The 17337-nt window shown below is 22.3% G+C and overlaps 3 protein-coding genes across 3 annotated transcripts; 2 read left to right on the top strand and 1 right to left on the bottom strand.

The window, feature by feature from the left end:
- Positions 1 to 314: 314 nt before the first annotated feature.
- Positions 315 to 3479, bottom strand: LOC122505207 (40S ribosomal protein S25). Its single transcript, XM_043616696.1, has 3 exons — positions 3345 to 3479; positions 2191 to 2283; positions 315 to 625 (listed from the first exon to the last, which is right to left on the bottom strand). The coding sequence occupies exons 1-3, from the start codon at positions 3345 to 3347 to the stop codon at positions 371 to 373; spliced, it is 351 nt and encodes a 116-aa protein (XP_043472631.1). The 5' UTR covers positions 3348 to 3479; the 3' UTR covers positions 315 to 370.
- A 363-nt stretch (positions 3480 to 3842) lies between these two features.
- Positions 3843 to 7145, top strand: LOC122505206 (ADP-ribosylation factor-like protein 1). Its single transcript, XM_043616695.1, has 5 exons — positions 3843 to 4066; positions 4233 to 4332; positions 5560 to 5676; positions 5757 to 5868; positions 6500 to 7145. Exons 1-5 carry the CDS (start codon positions 4063 to 4065, stop codon positions 6707 to 6709), a joined length of 543 nt encoding a protein of 180 aa, XP_043472630.1. The 5' UTR covers positions 3843 to 4062; the 3' UTR covers positions 6710 to 7145.
- A 3336-nt stretch (positions 7146 to 10481) lies between these two features.
- On the top strand, positions 10482 to 16200 carry LOC122505208 (dynein light chain 2, cytoplasmic). The gene is made up of 3 exons (XM_043616697.1): positions 10482 to 10777; positions 14002 to 14119; positions 15833 to 16200. The coding sequence occupies exons 2-3, from the start codon at positions 14012 to 14014 to the stop codon at positions 15992 to 15994; spliced, it is 270 nt and encodes an 89-aa protein (XP_043472632.1). The 5' UTR covers positions 10482 to 10777; positions 14002 to 14011; the 3' UTR covers positions 15995 to 16200.
- The last annotated feature ends 1137 nt before the right edge of the window (positions 16201 to 17337 follow it).

Genomic DNA, 17337 nt, shown 5'->3' on the forward strand with positions numbered 1-17337 from the left:
AAATTTTAATTATTTTCAAATAAATTATCAAAGACACAATAGAATTTGTTTTCAAAATAGAATGAAATTTAAAAATCGAAAAATTCGCCAATTTATTAATTTATTAATAATTAAAGAAAAGGTTTAAAGAAATAAAAATTGAGTTAATAATTTTAAAAAATCTTTTAAAAAAACTCAAAAATCTTAATTTCTTCAATTAAAAAAAATGAAACTTTTGCGTAACGGGAAAAAATCCATTTTCCTATTTTTTCAGTTGAAAACTAGTTTTAAGTTTATTTAGAAAAAAGAAGAATGATTCATAATTACAAAAAATGTAAATTTGTAGAACTTTAATTTTATTTTCACTTATTTTAAAGGACACATTGCAATTTTACTCATCAACTTTAGTGGAACGAGTATAAATCAATTGTGCGTGATGTTGCACAATTTGTTTAATTAGTCCTTTCTTCTCCAATTCGATGAGCGCTCGCCTTGCCAGGGAGCCACGAATCTTCAATCGGTCGCTAATGATCGATGGAGTGATCAGCTTGTACAATGGAACTTCCTTGTACAATTTCTCGTATGTGCTGTTATCGAACAAGACATGATTGTTCAACTTATCACGGGTTTTTCCTTTGGACCACTTCTGCAAATTCAAATTCCACATTTCAGTTTTCTTTTCTTTTTTTGTCAATTTTTTTAAAATTTACATATTTAAATTTAAAATTTGAAATTTTCTTTTAAACTAAACGTTTAAGAAAATTATCTCAAATTGGTTATTAGAATTTTTATTATATTTACTAAAAATATTATTATATACTTTTATGAATTATTTTTATATTATACTTTCATAATGTAATTTATTTTTTATACTATTAATTTTTTATAAAACTAATTTTTTTTATTATTAATTATTATTATTATTATTACTATTATTTTGTTGTTGCTCGTATTTATTAGCAACAATTTTTGTTAAAGAAATTATAATTTTTAAAGTGACAAAATTTTCTTTTTCATAAATTTCCATAAAAAAAGGAAATTAAAAAAAGAATTTCTTTCAATATTCTTTACTTGTAATTTTTATTTCAGACTCATTAAATCAGTTTTTACCATCACGGTAAATATGGTAATTAAATTTTGCATCATTAATAAAAATTACAGGAATTTTATTTTATAAATACTTATTTTTAATAGTTTTTCAAATTCTTTGAATGTTTTTATTAATTTTATAATATTTGATCTTTTTAAATTAAAAACAAAATAAAAAATAAATCATTAAAATTTCTTAATTTGAAACATTTTTGCAATTTTCGGTACTTTCGAAAGATAAATTTGGAATTTTTGAACTTTATAACTTTTTTCTTATAACTTTTGTGTCAATTATTTAAAATAATTGTATTATAAAAGTTTATTCCATCATTTTTGAACTTCAGTTTTAAAAAAATGTTAAAATGAATGTTTTTCACATTTTTTAACAAAAACATTCATTTTAACATTAATTTTTTAAATTAATTTACAAAATTGAATTTGAAACGAATTTTTTTAACATTTTTTAAAAACTGAATTTAAATTTAAAAATTTCAAGTTAAAAAAATGTTAAAAACATTAATTTCTATTTTAATTTTTTAAAATTAATTTCAAAATTTCAAGGTAAAAAAATGTAAAAAAAAACATTCATTTTCAATTCAGTTTTAAAATTTCATTTTATTCTTTTAACTTGAAATTTAAAATTTTCAAGCTAAAAAAATGTTAAAAACAGTCATTTTTTTAAAATTGAATTGAAATTTCATTTTATTCTTTTAACTTGAAATTTTAAAATTGAATTGAAATTTAAAATTTTCAAGTTAAAAAAATGTTAAAAACATTTGTTTCAACTTCAATTTTTTAAATTAATTTCAAAATTTCAAGTTCAAAGAATGTTAAAAACATTCATTTTAGCTTTAGTTTTTTAAATCAATTTGAAAAATTAAAGTTAAAATGAAGGTTTTAACATTTTTTTAAAACTGAATTAAAAATTTTCAAGTTAAAAAAATCTTAAAAACTTTTATTTCAACTTAAGTTTTTTGACTTAATTTAAAAAACTAAAGTTAAAATGAATGTTTTTAACATTCTTTTAACTTTAATTTTTAACATGTTTACTTTAAAAAAAATGTTAAAGACTAATTTTCGAAATTTTTAAATTGAAAAAAAGAGAAATTTCGTGATTCGAACCTTCTTTTTGGCTTTGCCTCCAGACCCTCCTTCCTTCTTCTTCTGGGTCTTCTGGGGTTGTTTGGAGGACCCCTTCGAATCCTTTTTGGGAGGCTGTTAAATAAAAGTCAACAAATTTTCAGAATTCAGTTGAAAAATTAAAGAAAAAAAACATTTTTTACTGCTAATTTTTATTTCAGACTCATTAAATCAGTGTTTACCATCACAGTAAATATGGTGATTAAATTTTGCATCATTAAAGAAAAAATTATAGTTTTCTTTATAATTGAATAATTGAATATTTCTAAAATTAAATTTGACAAAAATAAAAATTGTATAAATAAATAAATTTAAAAAATAAACAAGTGAAATTTAATGTAATAATTTAATTAATAATTAATTAATCTAATAATTTAATTAAGGGCATTTGAACCTTGATGACGTTACAGATTGTGCAAAGCATGTGTGACGTCATTAAGGTTCAAATGCCCTTAATAGTTAATTAATTTAATAATTTAATTAACAAAAATAAAAATTGTGTAAATAAATTAATTGAATAAATAAACAAATGAAATTTAATCTAATAAAAAAAATTTTTAGTCAAATTTATATGAAATGCAATTAAATTAGACAGAAAAATATGGAGAAATTTTACTGTTGACGTTAAAAATTTCTTATTGTAAAAAAAATAAAATTCGAAATTCTATAATTAAGAAAAAAAAATTTTCGATTTGATTAGAAGAAAAAAGAATTTAACATGAAATTTTTGCGACAAAAAAAAACTAAGAAACAGAAAAGTACTTTTCAACGCAAATTTATTTCATGCAAAAAAATACATTTTCACACTTTTCTAATAAAGAAGAGAAAACAAACAAATTTCCATTGACATCAATAATAAATAATAAACAAAAATAAAAGTTATCTACTTTTTTTCATGATTTCAACAATAAGTGACGAGTGTGTGAGTGAAATAATGCTTCAAAAGCACGTTTCCATTTTTTAGGTTAACTTATCATGTTTCCATTTGTAATTGTCGCATATCAAACAAAAAATGAACAAATTTTACAAAAAAAACAAAGTAAATTGATTAATTGTTAATATTCGAGTAGAATTTCACATGCAGATGCAAATTTTATATGGAAATTGGTGAAAATTAATAAGAAAAGAATACATACCATACTTCTTGATATTTTCTCAGGAAGTGGAAAGAAATCAGAGAAGAAGCAAGGTTGGGTAGTGTGGCGATTTTCATAGCTGTCAAGCAGCGTTGGATAGGTGAACTCGACGTAAGTATTAGTATTATTATGCTCTTTTCACTTTGTTACACAAAACGCATGCAATTTGTAACGTTTATTATTTAATTACATACAAAAAATGTCACAAATACAGTAATAATAATATTAATAATAATAATAATAATAAAAATAATTTAAATTTTATCCTTCTTTTCTTACGATGATGACCATTTCCGAATAATGTCAATTATGTCGAGTTCATAACTATCGATTTTAATAAAGGTGCTTTCATACCGTAAGCATTACCAAAGCTATAAAAGCACCTTTATCCACGCAATCTAGGGAATTTTTCCCCCACAAACTTGCAAATAATCCACCAGATGGCGGAAAAAGGATAAAAATTGATTTTACATATCACCATCTGTCACAATTTTCCACACACATGACAAGGAGATAAGTCGGTAAAGTAAATCGTAAACGCCATATCGGTCAATAATTGATATATCAAAATACCTCTTTCTCTCTCTCTTTCACACAATTCTCTATATATTGAAATTCTTTCAGTTTTCTTTTTTTTTCAAAATAATAATAATAAAAATCGTGAAAAAAGAAATAATTTATGATTTGGAGATAAAAGGAATATTTAAGTGCATAAAAAATGGGTGAGTTAAAGTTTTGTTTTTAATAATAAAAAAAAAAAAGAAAAAAGAATGTTTTGTCTACGTGTTACCCGGCATGAAAAATTATTCCATATACTTTTGTGATAAAATTATTTCCTTAATTTTTCCTAAATATTCGAATTTGGTATTTAAAAAAAGGTTTTTACAGGAGGTGTATTTAGTTATTTTCGCAATTTACTCGGCAGTCGGGAAATGCGAATTTTAATTTTAGGTTTGGACGGAGCTGGAAAAACGACAATTTTATACAGGTTTTGTATATACTTAAATTTTTCTTTCATTAGTAGAATTAAAATTCGATATAAATCTGTGTCAAGTTTACTTTTTTTTTCTAATTACTTTCTGATAAGAGAAATATGAGACATACATTTATTTAACAGCTGTTTTTTCTTTTCTAAATTATTCATTTTCTACTTCCTTTTTTCCAATAATAATATATACAAAAAATGGAGTTTTCTAAATTTTGAAATTTTAGGTTAGAAATTTTCTGTTATTATTTTGGATTTTTAAATGTCATTTTTTTTTAAATTCGAAGAATAAAATTTTTAAAAAAATTGTTCGATTCAAATTCTTTACAAATTGATATTCAGTAAAATTATCTTATTGAAAATATTTTTAACTTGCTGTTGAGAAATTTATTACTTTTTAATTTTTTTACATTTTATTCATTGTATTTTCTATTTCTTTCTATTTTTCAAGTAATATTATAAAATAATACATTCTCAGAACACTTATTACTATTTTTTTTTGTGTTTTTAGCACAAATTTTTTTCAAAAGTAAGTAAGTAAAAGAGTATAAAATATATAATATGAAGAAGATCTTTTAAACATCGAAAGAAACATTTTGTTCTAAATGATGAGACTATTTATTTAATTTTTATATATTTGTAAATATTATTATTATTATTAGAAATTAAATATTATTTTGATTATTATTATGTTTTTCGAGATATTTCTGGTAAATTAAAGTGATTTTGTTGTTTTATAAAAATAAATATAATAATTTGTTAAATAATAATAATAATAAATAAATAAATAAAAAAACAAAACAAAATTAAAGAGTATAAAAATATATCATATGAAGAGGATTTTTTAAACATCGAAAGAAACATTTTGTTCTAAATGATGAGAATATTTATTTATAATTTAATATTTGTATATATTATTATTATTATTATTATTATTATTATAAATTGAATATTATTTTCATTATATTATTTAGTTTCGAGATATTTCTCGTAAATTAAACTAAAATTATTATTTAAAAATTATAATTATAATTAATTATTATTTTATAAAAATTAATATAATTTGTTAACTAATAATAGTAATTAATAATTATAATAAATAAATAAGTAAAGAAAAAAAGGAAAGAAAACAAAAATTGTTAAATTTAATTTTCTAATTGAATTTTAAAGAAGCTAAGAATAAAGTATTTTGCCTGACAAAATGAATAAAATTTAATTATTATTTTTTAGGTTACAAGTTGGAGAAGTGGTGACGACAATTCCTACGATAGGTTTTAATGTAGAACAAGTTACGTATAAAAATTTAAAATTCCAAGTATGGGACCTTGGTGGACAAACTAGCATAAGGTAAAAAAAAGTGAAAAAAGCAAATTTTTTAAACAAATTACAAGAAGGAGATAAATTTTCAAAAAATCTATTTTTTCTAGACCTTACTGGAGATGTTATTATTCAAATACAGACGCAATTATTTATGTTGTCGATTCCGCCGATAGAGATAGAATAGGAATATCAAAAGACGAATTGCTCTATATGTTGAGGGTGAGAAAAAAAAATTCTTTCTTCCTCCAAAATTAAATTATATAACAAAATAATATATGAATAATACAATTATTATTATTATTATTATTTTAGTTAAAAATTCTAGAAAATAATTTAATTTTGAAGAGGTTACACTTTTTTAATTATTTTATTGCTATTGTTTTTCTAAACTATTATTATTATTATTATTATTATTATTATTATTATTATTTTAGTTAAAAATTCTAGAAAATAATTTAATTTTGAAGAGGTTACACTTTTTTAATTATTTTATTGCTATTGTTTTTCTAAACTATTATTATTATTATTATTATTATTATTATTATTATTATTATTTATTGTCTATTTCTTTATTAATTTTTATACTTTTTCGTTATTTTATTTTATATTTTTTTCGTTTTATTTTATATTTTATATATTTTTTTTTATTTTTTTTGTTATTTAATATTTTTGTCGTTTTATTTTATATTTTGTTTCATTATGTTAATTTATATTTTTGGCGTTTTATTTTTTATTTTCGTTTTGTTTTTCATTTACAAGCCCGTTAATACTTAATAATAAGCTCGTTAATATTTGTATTATTATTTTCTATAATTTATATTTATGACGATAATTTTTTTTGTTCAAACAGGAGGACGAGTTGCAAAACGCAATTTTAGTTGTACTAGCAAATAAACAAGACATGCCTGGCTGTTTAACAGTGGCCGAAGTTCATCAAGCGCTTGGACTGGACGCATTAAAAAATAGAACTTTCCAAATATTCAAAACGTCGGCAAAAAAAGGAGAGGGTCTCGATCCAGCCATGGATTGGCTGTCGAATGCCCTTCAAGCTAGAAAATGAAAAAAGAAAAATTCTAAAATGGAAAAACAAAAAAAGAAAAGAAAACCGTTTCAAGTCGAATAGCTTCCATCATGATGAAAACAGAAAGAAAACTACAAACCTGACTTAGTCAAGTGACTGTCATTTATTACAACTTGAAGAATTAAAATTTTTATACGCGATAATACAAAAGAGAAAGACTTTATTACAAAAAAAAAAAAAAAAGACAATGGAAACTCGCCTGTTACTCAAGAGATTCAATTTATTATTTTCTTTCTATCGCTATCATTAATTTAAATGTATTTATTATTATTAATTTCACCCTTTTTTTTTAATACCTACAAAAAAAACTTATTCTAGCAATTACAATAATCTTTAGAACGAAAGGAGAAAATTTTTCTGGTGAAATTTTACTATTTATTGCATTCGAAAAAAAAATATATGTGTATATCGGAAAGTGGACGTTCCTAAGGAATTTATTAATAAGTTTAATACCTTAGAATTTAGTATTGAATTTTTTAATTTGTAAAATATTATTTTTTTCTTGTTTTTCAAGAGAGGGGGGGGGGATATTTATTAATTTTTAATACTGGAAATTATGATTTCTTTTTTTTTTGACGCCAACGAATAAAAGGAGCAATCAATAAAATAAATGAATATTGTAAATTAAAAAAGATTTATAAAAATTTCTCAGAAAGAACCTTATAAAATGAGATTAATTAAAATAGTTTTTTTCTTAAAAAAAATACATTAAAAATTTTAAATAATTGATACTTTGAATAAGATTTTATTTTTTATTTATTTACTTCGTTCGGCAAAACGAATAAATATTAAGAGTACGGGAAAAATCATGAAATCTAAATAAATATTTAAACTATCGACTACAAAGTTTATTTATTAAATCTTTCAATTAGTTTTTAAAATATAAAATTTTTGTCAAAAAAAAATTAGTTCAAAAAATATTATTAATGCAAAGAATTAGTTCAATTAGTTTTTAAAATATAAAATTTTTGCCAAGAAAAAATTAGTTCAATGAATATTATTAATGCAAAGAATATACAAAACAAAATGTAATAAAAATAATAAATTTTTTTTTAAAAATACTAAAAGTTAACTATAAAATAAAAATTATAGAAATTATTAATCAAAATAATTTTAAAAAGTAAAAAAACAATTTTCAATTTAACATGAAAAACAAGAAAAAATAATCAATTTTTCAAAATTAAGAATAAAAATGATTGTTAAGCTTAATAATAGTGTTCAAGTACATTGATACAATTTTTTTTATTTTCGAGACTAAATTGAGAAATTTTAATTCTTTTATTGTATTCATGAGTAGTTATATAGAAAGTGCATGTGGACAAAACGAATTTTTGTGTTTGTTTTTTAAACAAAGTAGATTTTTCACCACCAAAGAAGTTTTGCGATTACTTTTTACATTCTCATTTTTAACGTAAAACTTTTTATGAGAAAAAAAAAGAAATTTATATTTATATCACCGAAAAAGTATATTTTAGTGTTTTTTTTTCTACATTAATTTTCGAGGGGGGAGAAAAAGAAACGCACTTTTATTTTTCAACTTGTACTTGAAAATAAAGTGTATTTTTTCACTTTGTAAGACGTAGAAGACAAAAAAAAATAATAATAATAATAGTGGGTAAAGAAGGACTATTTATATAGGTGATTCGATAAGAAATACACCTCAGAAGACTTTTCAATTTAGGGATCAATATTATTTACAATTTATTTGTAAGTTATTTGTTTATTAGTAAAGAAAATAATTTTTAAAGCAAATGAGACTTTATTTTAATGCTTTTCCTTGTAATTTTTGGGAAATTACATAATTTTTTTGCGCGCGCGTTCGTGAAGAAGAGCCAAGCGGGTGTAAATTGGACCTTTTTGACCCTACTTCAATTTTTTATTTTACTGTTCTCTACTTGTTAATTATTTATTTAACAACAATATAAAAATTTAGTCAACTAAAAATGTAAAATAAAGTAAAATAAAAAAAAATTGATTAAAATGAAAAATAAAGTTAAATAATAAAAAAAAGTAAAATAAAATAAGAAACAGAAATACTTAAATTTAATTTTTAAAAAATCTAAATCTTACATTTTTGAATTAAAATTTTTTTAATTTTATGAATAAATAAATTTTTAAAAATTTTAATATTGAAATAATTATAATATTACAATTTTTATTAAATTTTATTTATTGTTTATTTTATTTATTATTATTTATTATTATTATTATTTTTATAAAAAAAATTAAATGTGCAAAATTTGAACTTTTTTATTTAAACATTTTTGTTTTTAAACTAATTTTATTTATTTATTTATTTAAACACTGGACAGGAATTTACATGATAAAAAATGAATTTATTTAAAATTTTGGCTTTTTGAAAATCATATTTTCAGTTTTTTTTTTTTTTTTTGAATATACATTTTAATAATTTATACAACATTTGTGCGATAAATAATAATAATCGAGATGAGTTTGTCATGTTAACCTAGAAAAGTTAGCAGGCAAAAAAAAATAATTTCTTTCTGCACGAAAATATAATTTTTTTTCTAAAAATAAACTTTCATCATATTATTACTTGTATTTCATTGATTTAAAAATTGACACGTAAAAATTAGTTTTTAAAAAATGTTTTCTTTTATTTTTTTTGTCATTTAAAAATGTAAAAAATAAAAAAAAATTTCTGTTTATAACAATAACGTTAAAAAATGTTTCAAAAATTGTTGTTTTATATTTTTTATATTTTAATTATTTATTTTATCTATATTATTATTATTATTATTTTTTTTATTATTATCTTATTTATTATATTTTTTGATTTTATTGAAATCACTTTATTCTTATTTAATAATAAATCAAATTATTACATTATTTATTCACTTCAAAGATTAATGATTATTTATTTTATTTATTAATTAATATTTTAATAATCAAATTTATTAAATTAAAATAGTAAAAAGTTAATATTATTTATTTTTTTTTGTTTTTTTCTTGTTTAGCCATTTTTGGGAAATCTGCTTACAGATACTTTGGATTTCGCATTTCAAGGTTATGTGTGATTGGTATAATATTTTTACGATTTTTACTTCAATTAAATACCAAAAATTATTTTCTTTCGATTGAAAAATTTCTTTCTTATTTAATTTTGTTCACGTATTTTTTTATTGATGAAATCGAACATTTTAATACAATATTCACTTATTGACTTATTATAATTGAAACATTCGAAAGAAAGGAAAGAAAGTCATGAAAAAAGTGTATATTATAATGATAAGAAAAAGGAAAGAAAGAATAAACGGAACTATTTTTTGAAAAATGTTAGCAAACTTACTTCTTTACCGACCCAAAATGAATTTAACAATTTGTGTCTCAATGGTTAATATACATATATCTATATTCATAAAAATCGACTTTTCCATAACCCACGACAACCCACGACATGAAAAATGAATGAAAAAAAGAGGATTTATTTAGTCACTTCTTTTTATTCAATTTTCAAAAAGTAACTCAATATTAGAAATTCACCAAGAAAAAAAAAATTCTAAAAAAAAACCAGAAAGAAAAATCGTTAAAAAAAGAGCGTAGGGTGTAAAAAAATATTCAATATTTTTTTCTCTCACTTTTTTTTTAAAGGGAAAAAATATTATTGAATGGAGACACGAGCGGCGCGGGAAAATGGCTCGTTACTCGCAATGCATTCTGGGTCGATAGAAGCAACTGATAGAAGCACCTGACAATCGGCCAATCAGCGTTGAGAGAGACGGTCTTGATACACGGGGCGCGCTACGATCTTCAACCCGATCCCAAACCTCTGACTGAATATTTCGGTGTGTGTCCGGCAGACGTGTTAAAAATTCCTGAGTAACTCACAAAACGTCCGCGCGTGTTTCTCTGTGTGGTAAAAAAAAAAATTATATTTACACACTCAAAAAAATTCTTTGAATCAAATTGCAAAAATTTATTGGAATCACACGAATTTTATTTCCAAGTGTGTAATATTTCAAAACAAGAGAAAATTTATCCGAAAAAAGAAAATAACAGTGAATTCAGTGAAGGGAATAAAATAAGGTAAGAGAACCACATTTTTTTTTCTCTGTGCTACAAGGGAGAGGAGAGGTAATTTTTCCAAAAATTAAAAAATGTTTGTGACAATTTCCGCCGGTTCATTCACTTTTTCCAATCAGAGAGAGAAAAGATTGGAATGACACTGAAACAGATACATATAGACACAACGTGAGGATTTTCTTTCAAAAAAGGATTTCGTGTTTTTACTTTCTTTTTTTTTACGTATATGAATTCGTTTTTTTTATCACGATTATTAAATACAAAATATCGGATTTATTCGACCTAGATTTCAAATAGCGTGTTCCAACTTTTTTTTATTTCTATTTTTACGTGTGGCCCTTATCGACAAAACAGCGTCTTCGGGAGGCCGTGTCCTCTCAATATTCATCGTCGTGTCGGTGTTTGTCGCTGATTTCTTTTCTCGCCATCCATTTCCTTCGCGGAAAGAAAACAGAAATTTGCAATAATCCACGAGTTCTCTCTCTCTGTTTCTCATTTTTAATTTTTTCTTTTTTTGACATACATTCCATTTTCTTGTCTTTCTTCTATTTCTTAAAATTTTTCTTTTTCGTCAAAAAAATTTATGAATAAAAATTCGCCGGGATAAAAGTTGGGACGACCTTGTTGTGACATGCTGGATGTGAATTTACGGGCAACTGTGAAAATTACACGTCTGCCTTTCGACAGGTTCGTCGTCAAAAAGAAATTATCCTTTTTTTTCTGTTTCTTTTACTTGGGGCGAGCTCTGAGAGAAGAGGAAAAAATTTGTCGGTTTTCACATTTTTTTTTTCCCGCCATATTTATCTCTATTTCTCATTTTCTTATAAATTTCGTTCAATTTTCATGAGGGAGGGGGTTTTTTTGTCACTGCTATGTATTTATGTGTGTATTATGTATGTTTGTATATATATATAGGTGAATATATGTACATAAGTGTATATATAGGTATATATACGTATGTATATATCTATATATGTATATAAACGTATATATATATATGTATACATAAACGTATATATATATATATATATATATATATATATATATAATCGTATTACCGGTCTTGCCATTTTTTTCCCGGAATCTTTCTCTCCGGAGAGTAAATTTTTCTTCTACATAAAGATCAAACGAGGGAAAAAATACTCCTTTTTTTCTCCTTCAACAAATTTTTGATCTTGACATATTTTATTAAGTATTTTCACAATTTTTTTTTTTTTGCAGTTTTCTCTTTTCTTTAAATATAAAATATTGTAATTAAAAATTTATTGTTCGTTTAACTTATATTTTCTCATAATTTTATTAACACTTCTCAGGATGTGCACATATTATTAACTTTTTGCCCTTTTTGCGTATAATATATTATACGTTCTAAAATAAACTGCGCTTTTTAAAAATATTTTATGAACATTTTTTTTTTAACAATAATTTTTTTTTTTTTGATAATAATAAATTTTTTTAAAAATATAATAATATTTACGAATATTTATAAAAATAGTCTATTTATTTTAATATGTAAATTTTATCGATTTTATCGGAAAATTTGTATATATAATATCTCAAAAGGCCCTGTCAAGTTAATAATTTTAGAAATTAAAATTCACCATAAATTCGATTTTTTTAAAAATCGTCCTCCATATTGGATCCGCCATTTTGAATTTTGAAAAACTGACTTTTTATTATGAAAATGAAAATAAAAATGAATATAATATAAAATAATAAAATAAATATAAATAAATTCATACAAATAACCATTAAAAATTATTAATATCGAATTATCGATTTCAATAAATCTTAATATAGATAATATAAAAGTTGGATATTAATAATTTTCAATCCTATTATAAATAAATCTTGATTTTTTTAATTTTAAAAATTTGTTGACAATAAATGAAAATAAATAATTAAAAAAATAAAAATATTAATGAGAAATTTAATTCAATAATGCAGAACTTTTTGTAGAAAACGAGAAATAGATTTTTTTTTTGTTAAAAATAGAATACAAAGAGTATTTCAAACGTTACCTTTAATTTGGTGAAATTTCCCAAAATCACGAAACGGATATTAATAACTTCTTCTTTTTTTTCCCAATAAAATTCATCGTGAGAAACGAACGAGAAAAATTCAATTTTGCACTTTTGTGTATTCAGTTATATAAAATTCGTAAAAATAATAAAGAAGAGAAAAGGGAGAAAGATACCTACATACTAAATGTTTGACATGAGAGAGGATGATTTTTTAATTACTTTAAGGTCAAAGTTAAGGTCCCTTTTATGAACTATTCTTTTATCATTTTTCTTTATGTAAAATTAATTTTGTGACCTTTAAACCACATATGTGATTTTTATATTCAATTAAGGTTTTAGTGTGTATTATTAATAAACTGAAAATTTCAATATATTGAAGGTCACTTTACCATTTTGTCATTTATCTTTTGATTTTATCTTTCAATTAGTCTTTTTTTTTCTCTGAAAATCGAATTTATTTGACAAAAAAATATAAAACTTTTGATTAATATTAATACAATTTTTATACGCTTTTCGATCATTTGATTTGTAAAATTTGATTTATAATGTATTTAATAAATTATAGTTCTTTTTTTAAATTAAAAAAATAAATTATTTTTAATATCAAAAAATCATTATATTAACTTTTGAATTTAAAAACTATTCAATTATTTGTAAAATTCAAAAAAAATAATTGAATTATTTTTATTCTTTTAAGGTATAAAAGTTAGTTTCATAATTTTCTACAAGGAAAATAAAAAAAAATTTCGTATTCTAACATTGTAATTATGTTAAATTTACATATAAAAATAATTTTTTTATCTTATCTCAAGAAAACGAATATTTTTATTAAATTACTTAAAAATTAAACATGTTCTTTAGAAACATTTTTATCTAAAACAAAAAAGAAAAAAAGTTTTCGGTAATTTAGAGACTTTAATTAATTTTATTTTCGTTTTTACTGGAAAAGAAAATTAGTTTCAAATTTTCTAAATGTGCAGTAATTTATATTTATAACAACTAAGGAGGCGAGAAAAATGATAATTTTATTCAAATGAGTGATATAGAATTAATTTGATTTGAAAGTCTTATAGTTTGTAAGTTGAATTATCATATTTTATCGAGGAAAAATTTTTAATTTTTGTAATTTATTTTATTTTTTAGTTTTATTTCGATTGTCGAAAAATAATGTTTATTGTAAACGTATATTTCTTTTTTCTTCAGAAAAAGCAACATGTCCGACCGAAAAGCAGTGATTAAAAATGCCGATATGTCTGAGGAGATGCAACAAGACGCGGTAGACTGTGCGACTCAAGCATTGGAAAAATATAACATTGAGAAGGTAATTTTTTTTTTAATTAAATTCAAACTTTATTTAAAGTTGAAGAATAATTAAATTTAAATTAATTTCAAATTTCATTCGAAGTTTAATTTAGAATTTCAAAAATATGATTGTTAGATCTGGAAAGTGAGTAACAGGGCTCGGATTGTGCGACTTTTTCGACTTTTCTAAGGGAATGTGACTTTTTTCGACTTTTTTGTGGAAAAATGCGACTCATCGACTTTTTTGAGATTTTTTTTTAGTAAAATGCGACTGAAATTTAAAAATTTTTTTAGAAAATTAAAGGAAAAAGTTTTAGTCAAAAAATTTTCTGTTACATTTATTTACAAATTTCTTTCAAATTTTTCGAAAACATCAATAACTTCTTTTTAAATAAATATTTAATTGATATTTTTCCATAGGAATTAAAATTTTTCAAAAGATTCAATTTCAAAACTTTTTTAAATTAAACAACTTATAAAAAATTGTTATAAAACATGAAGAAATCATCAATCTTCATGTTTCATAATACATAATTAAAGATGACCGAGTGATAAAATCATTATTTTATATTATAAGACTTTATAAATAAAAAGATTTTTTAATTATTGTCTATAAAAATAATTGAATTATTTTTTATGAAAATAATAGAATTATTGAGAAGAAATTTATAAAACATTAGTAAGTAATTGAATTTTGAAGAAGAATTTTGATATTTTTAAAAATAATTGAAATTTTGAGGAGAATTTTTAAAAAAAATTTTTGAAAATAATTGAATTTCTGCAAAGAATTTTCTTACTTTTAAAGATAATTAAATTTTGCAAACAATTTTATCAGAACGTTTAAAAATAATTAAATTTCAATGATGAATTTTATTATTTATATAAAATTTTGACGAGAAATTTCAAAAAAAAAATGGAAAATAATTGTATTTCTAGGATGAATTTTATTATTTATAAAGATAATTGAAATTTTGACAAGAATTTTATTAAAATTTTTTGAAAAATAATTGAATTTCAGAGAAGAATTTTATTATTTATAAAAATAATTGAAATTTTGAACAGATTTTTTTTTAAAAATGTTTAAAAGTAATTGAATTTTTCAGAAGAATTTTAATATTTATAAAAATAATTGAAATTTTGAACAGATTTTTTTTAGAAAATGTTTAAAAGTAATTGAATTTTGCAGAAGAATTTTATTACTTCTGAAAATAATTGAATTTCGAAGAAGAATTTTATTATTTGTTAAAATAATTGAAATTTTGTACAGATTTAAAAAAAAAAATGTTAAAAATACCTAATTTAAATTTTGCTATTAATTTTATTAAATATTATTCCGGATTGTTTGATATTAAAGTATGTGTTGTCGAGAAATGTGATTTTTTTTTTACAATTTTGACAATTTCGTGTTTCCTTTATGGCGTTTAAGTCTTCATTACATCATTCAAAAATAATAGAAACTGATTTTACTTTTACACAATTAAAGAGAAACTAAGAATTTTGATCACGTGTTCTATATACTTTACGATGGGAATTATTCAATGGTCACGTGCCCATAAAACATGACCTTAAGGGTAAAAATAACAAACATGCTTCTTAGATACCTCTCTAAGGAGAGCATCACAGTAATTAGTTTCTGAATTCGCAATTGAATCCTCGAACCCTGCTGTGTGCAGGGACTATTTGTAGTATAAATTTTAGAAATTTGCAAACTAAATTGATTAATTGTTTTCAGGATATCGCCGCGTTTATTAAAAAGGAGTTCGACAAGAAATACAATCCCACGTGGCACTGTATCGTCGGACGGAATTTTGGCAGTTATGTAACGCATGAGACCAGACATTTTATCTACTTCTACCTAGGCCAGGTAGCCATTCTTCTCTTCAAAAGCGGATAAATCGTTTTTCTTTTTTCCTAATCACTGTAACTGTCCACTTCTTTTTAAAATCCCTTCCATTCCTTCCCTGTCTCTCTCTCTTTCTCTATCTCTCTCTCTCTCTCTCTTATTTTTCTTCTCCAAAATCTCCCAGAAAAATAAAGTAACAAACTTTCTTTACCATGCCATCTTCTATATATGAAATAAATTACGTTATGTGAATGCAACATTGTGAAGTTATATATACTTTTTCCCATAAGAAGGGAACATGTGTCACGGTGTAAACGTTTCTATGGTGGCAGCATTGTGGCGGTGTTCGATAAATTTTCTCGGGATTAAAAACAAAAAAAGCTCTCTCTCTTTCTCTCTCTCCCCCCCTCTCTCTCTCTCTTTTACTCTCAAATTTTTATAATTTTTTTTACTTTTTTATCCTCCCGCACCCTGTTTTATTAATTATTATTATTTCTAATTTAAAAAGCAAAAAAAAAAATTAACAGTCATTTTTAACAAACTCTTCAATGAGACATATGAACAAAAGAAAAAAAAACTCTGGTGATAAGAAAGAAAGAAAAAAAAAATAGTGCAATTAAATAGTTTTTAGGAGCTTCGCCACTTTTTTTGCCACCGGAGGCACCGCGACCAAAAGAAAAAAAAAAAGTAAAAGAAATTCCGTAATGTTCGATGTACGATCTGTTGAATAATCTCCAGAAAAAATTTTCTAGAGATTTTTTTTTTTTTTTTTCTTGGACAGCTCTCGAAAATTACCAATTTTTTATTACATTTCTATTTTTATCCATATTTGTGATAAAAAGAAAATGACAAAAAATAATAATGGTAAATTTAAATATTCCTCTGTAAAATAAAAAAAAAAAATTATTTGACAAAAAAAAAAATTTATTTTGACTTGGAAAAAATTTGAAATTTCTAGAGCTGTCCAATTATTATTATTTTTTGCAAATAAAGAACGAAAGTGAAAACACTTGGTTTGGACGATCTTTCGTTTTTTATAAAAAAAAATTTTTTTTTTTTTAGAATAAGCTACGAAATATGAGAAAAAAATAAAAAAAAAACAGAAAAAAAGTTGTGTAGACGAAAGCATTAGAATTTTTTTTATACTACGCACTAAATACTGTAAGTGTATAACGAACGAATACCAATCGTTGTAATACTAATATATTATTATTATTACTTAATTAATAATGTTAGAAAAAGAAAAAAAAAAAAATAATGAAAACTATTCGTTGAGATCGTTGTAATTTTGTAAATCTGGAGTGGGACTTTGTTGATGCTTTACCTCAAGGCGATGCATACTTAAAAGAAAAAACAAACAAACAAGAAAAAAAAAACGTTTATTCAATTCTCAC

Source organism: Leptopilina heterotoma, unplaced genomic scaffold (assembly GCF_015476425.1).
Source record: "Leptopilina heterotoma isolate Lh14 unplaced genomic scaffold, ASM1547642v1 Lhet_350, whole genome shotgun sequence".
In the NCBI taxonomy this organism is placed as follows: Eukaryota; Metazoa; Arthropoda; class Insecta; order Hymenoptera; family Figitidae; genus Leptopilina; species Leptopilina heterotoma.

Coding starts and splice junctions, on each gene's coding strand:
- LOC122505207 (XM_043616696.1), bottom strand. Junction 626..2,190: donor GAGGCAAAGCCAAAAAGAAG/GTTCGAATCACG, acceptor TTGAATTTGCAG/AAGTGGTCCAAAGGAAAAAC.
- LOC122505206 (XM_043616695.1), top strand. Junction 5,677..5,756: donor GGTGGACAAACTAGCATAAG/GTAAAAAAAAGT, acceptor TATTTTTTCTAG/ACCTTACTGGAGATGTTATT. Junction 5,869..6,499: donor AATTGCTCTATATGTTGAGG/GTGAGAAAAAAA, acceptor TTGTTCAAACAG/GAGGACGAGTTGCAAAACGC.
- LOC122505208 (XM_043616697.1), top strand. CDS start 14,012: ATGTCCGACCGAAAAGCAGTGATTAAAAATGCCGATATGTCTGAGGAG. Junction 14,120..15,832: donor AAAAATATAACATTGAGAAG/GTAATTTTTTTT, acceptor AATTGTTTTCAG/GATATCGCCGCGTTTATTAA.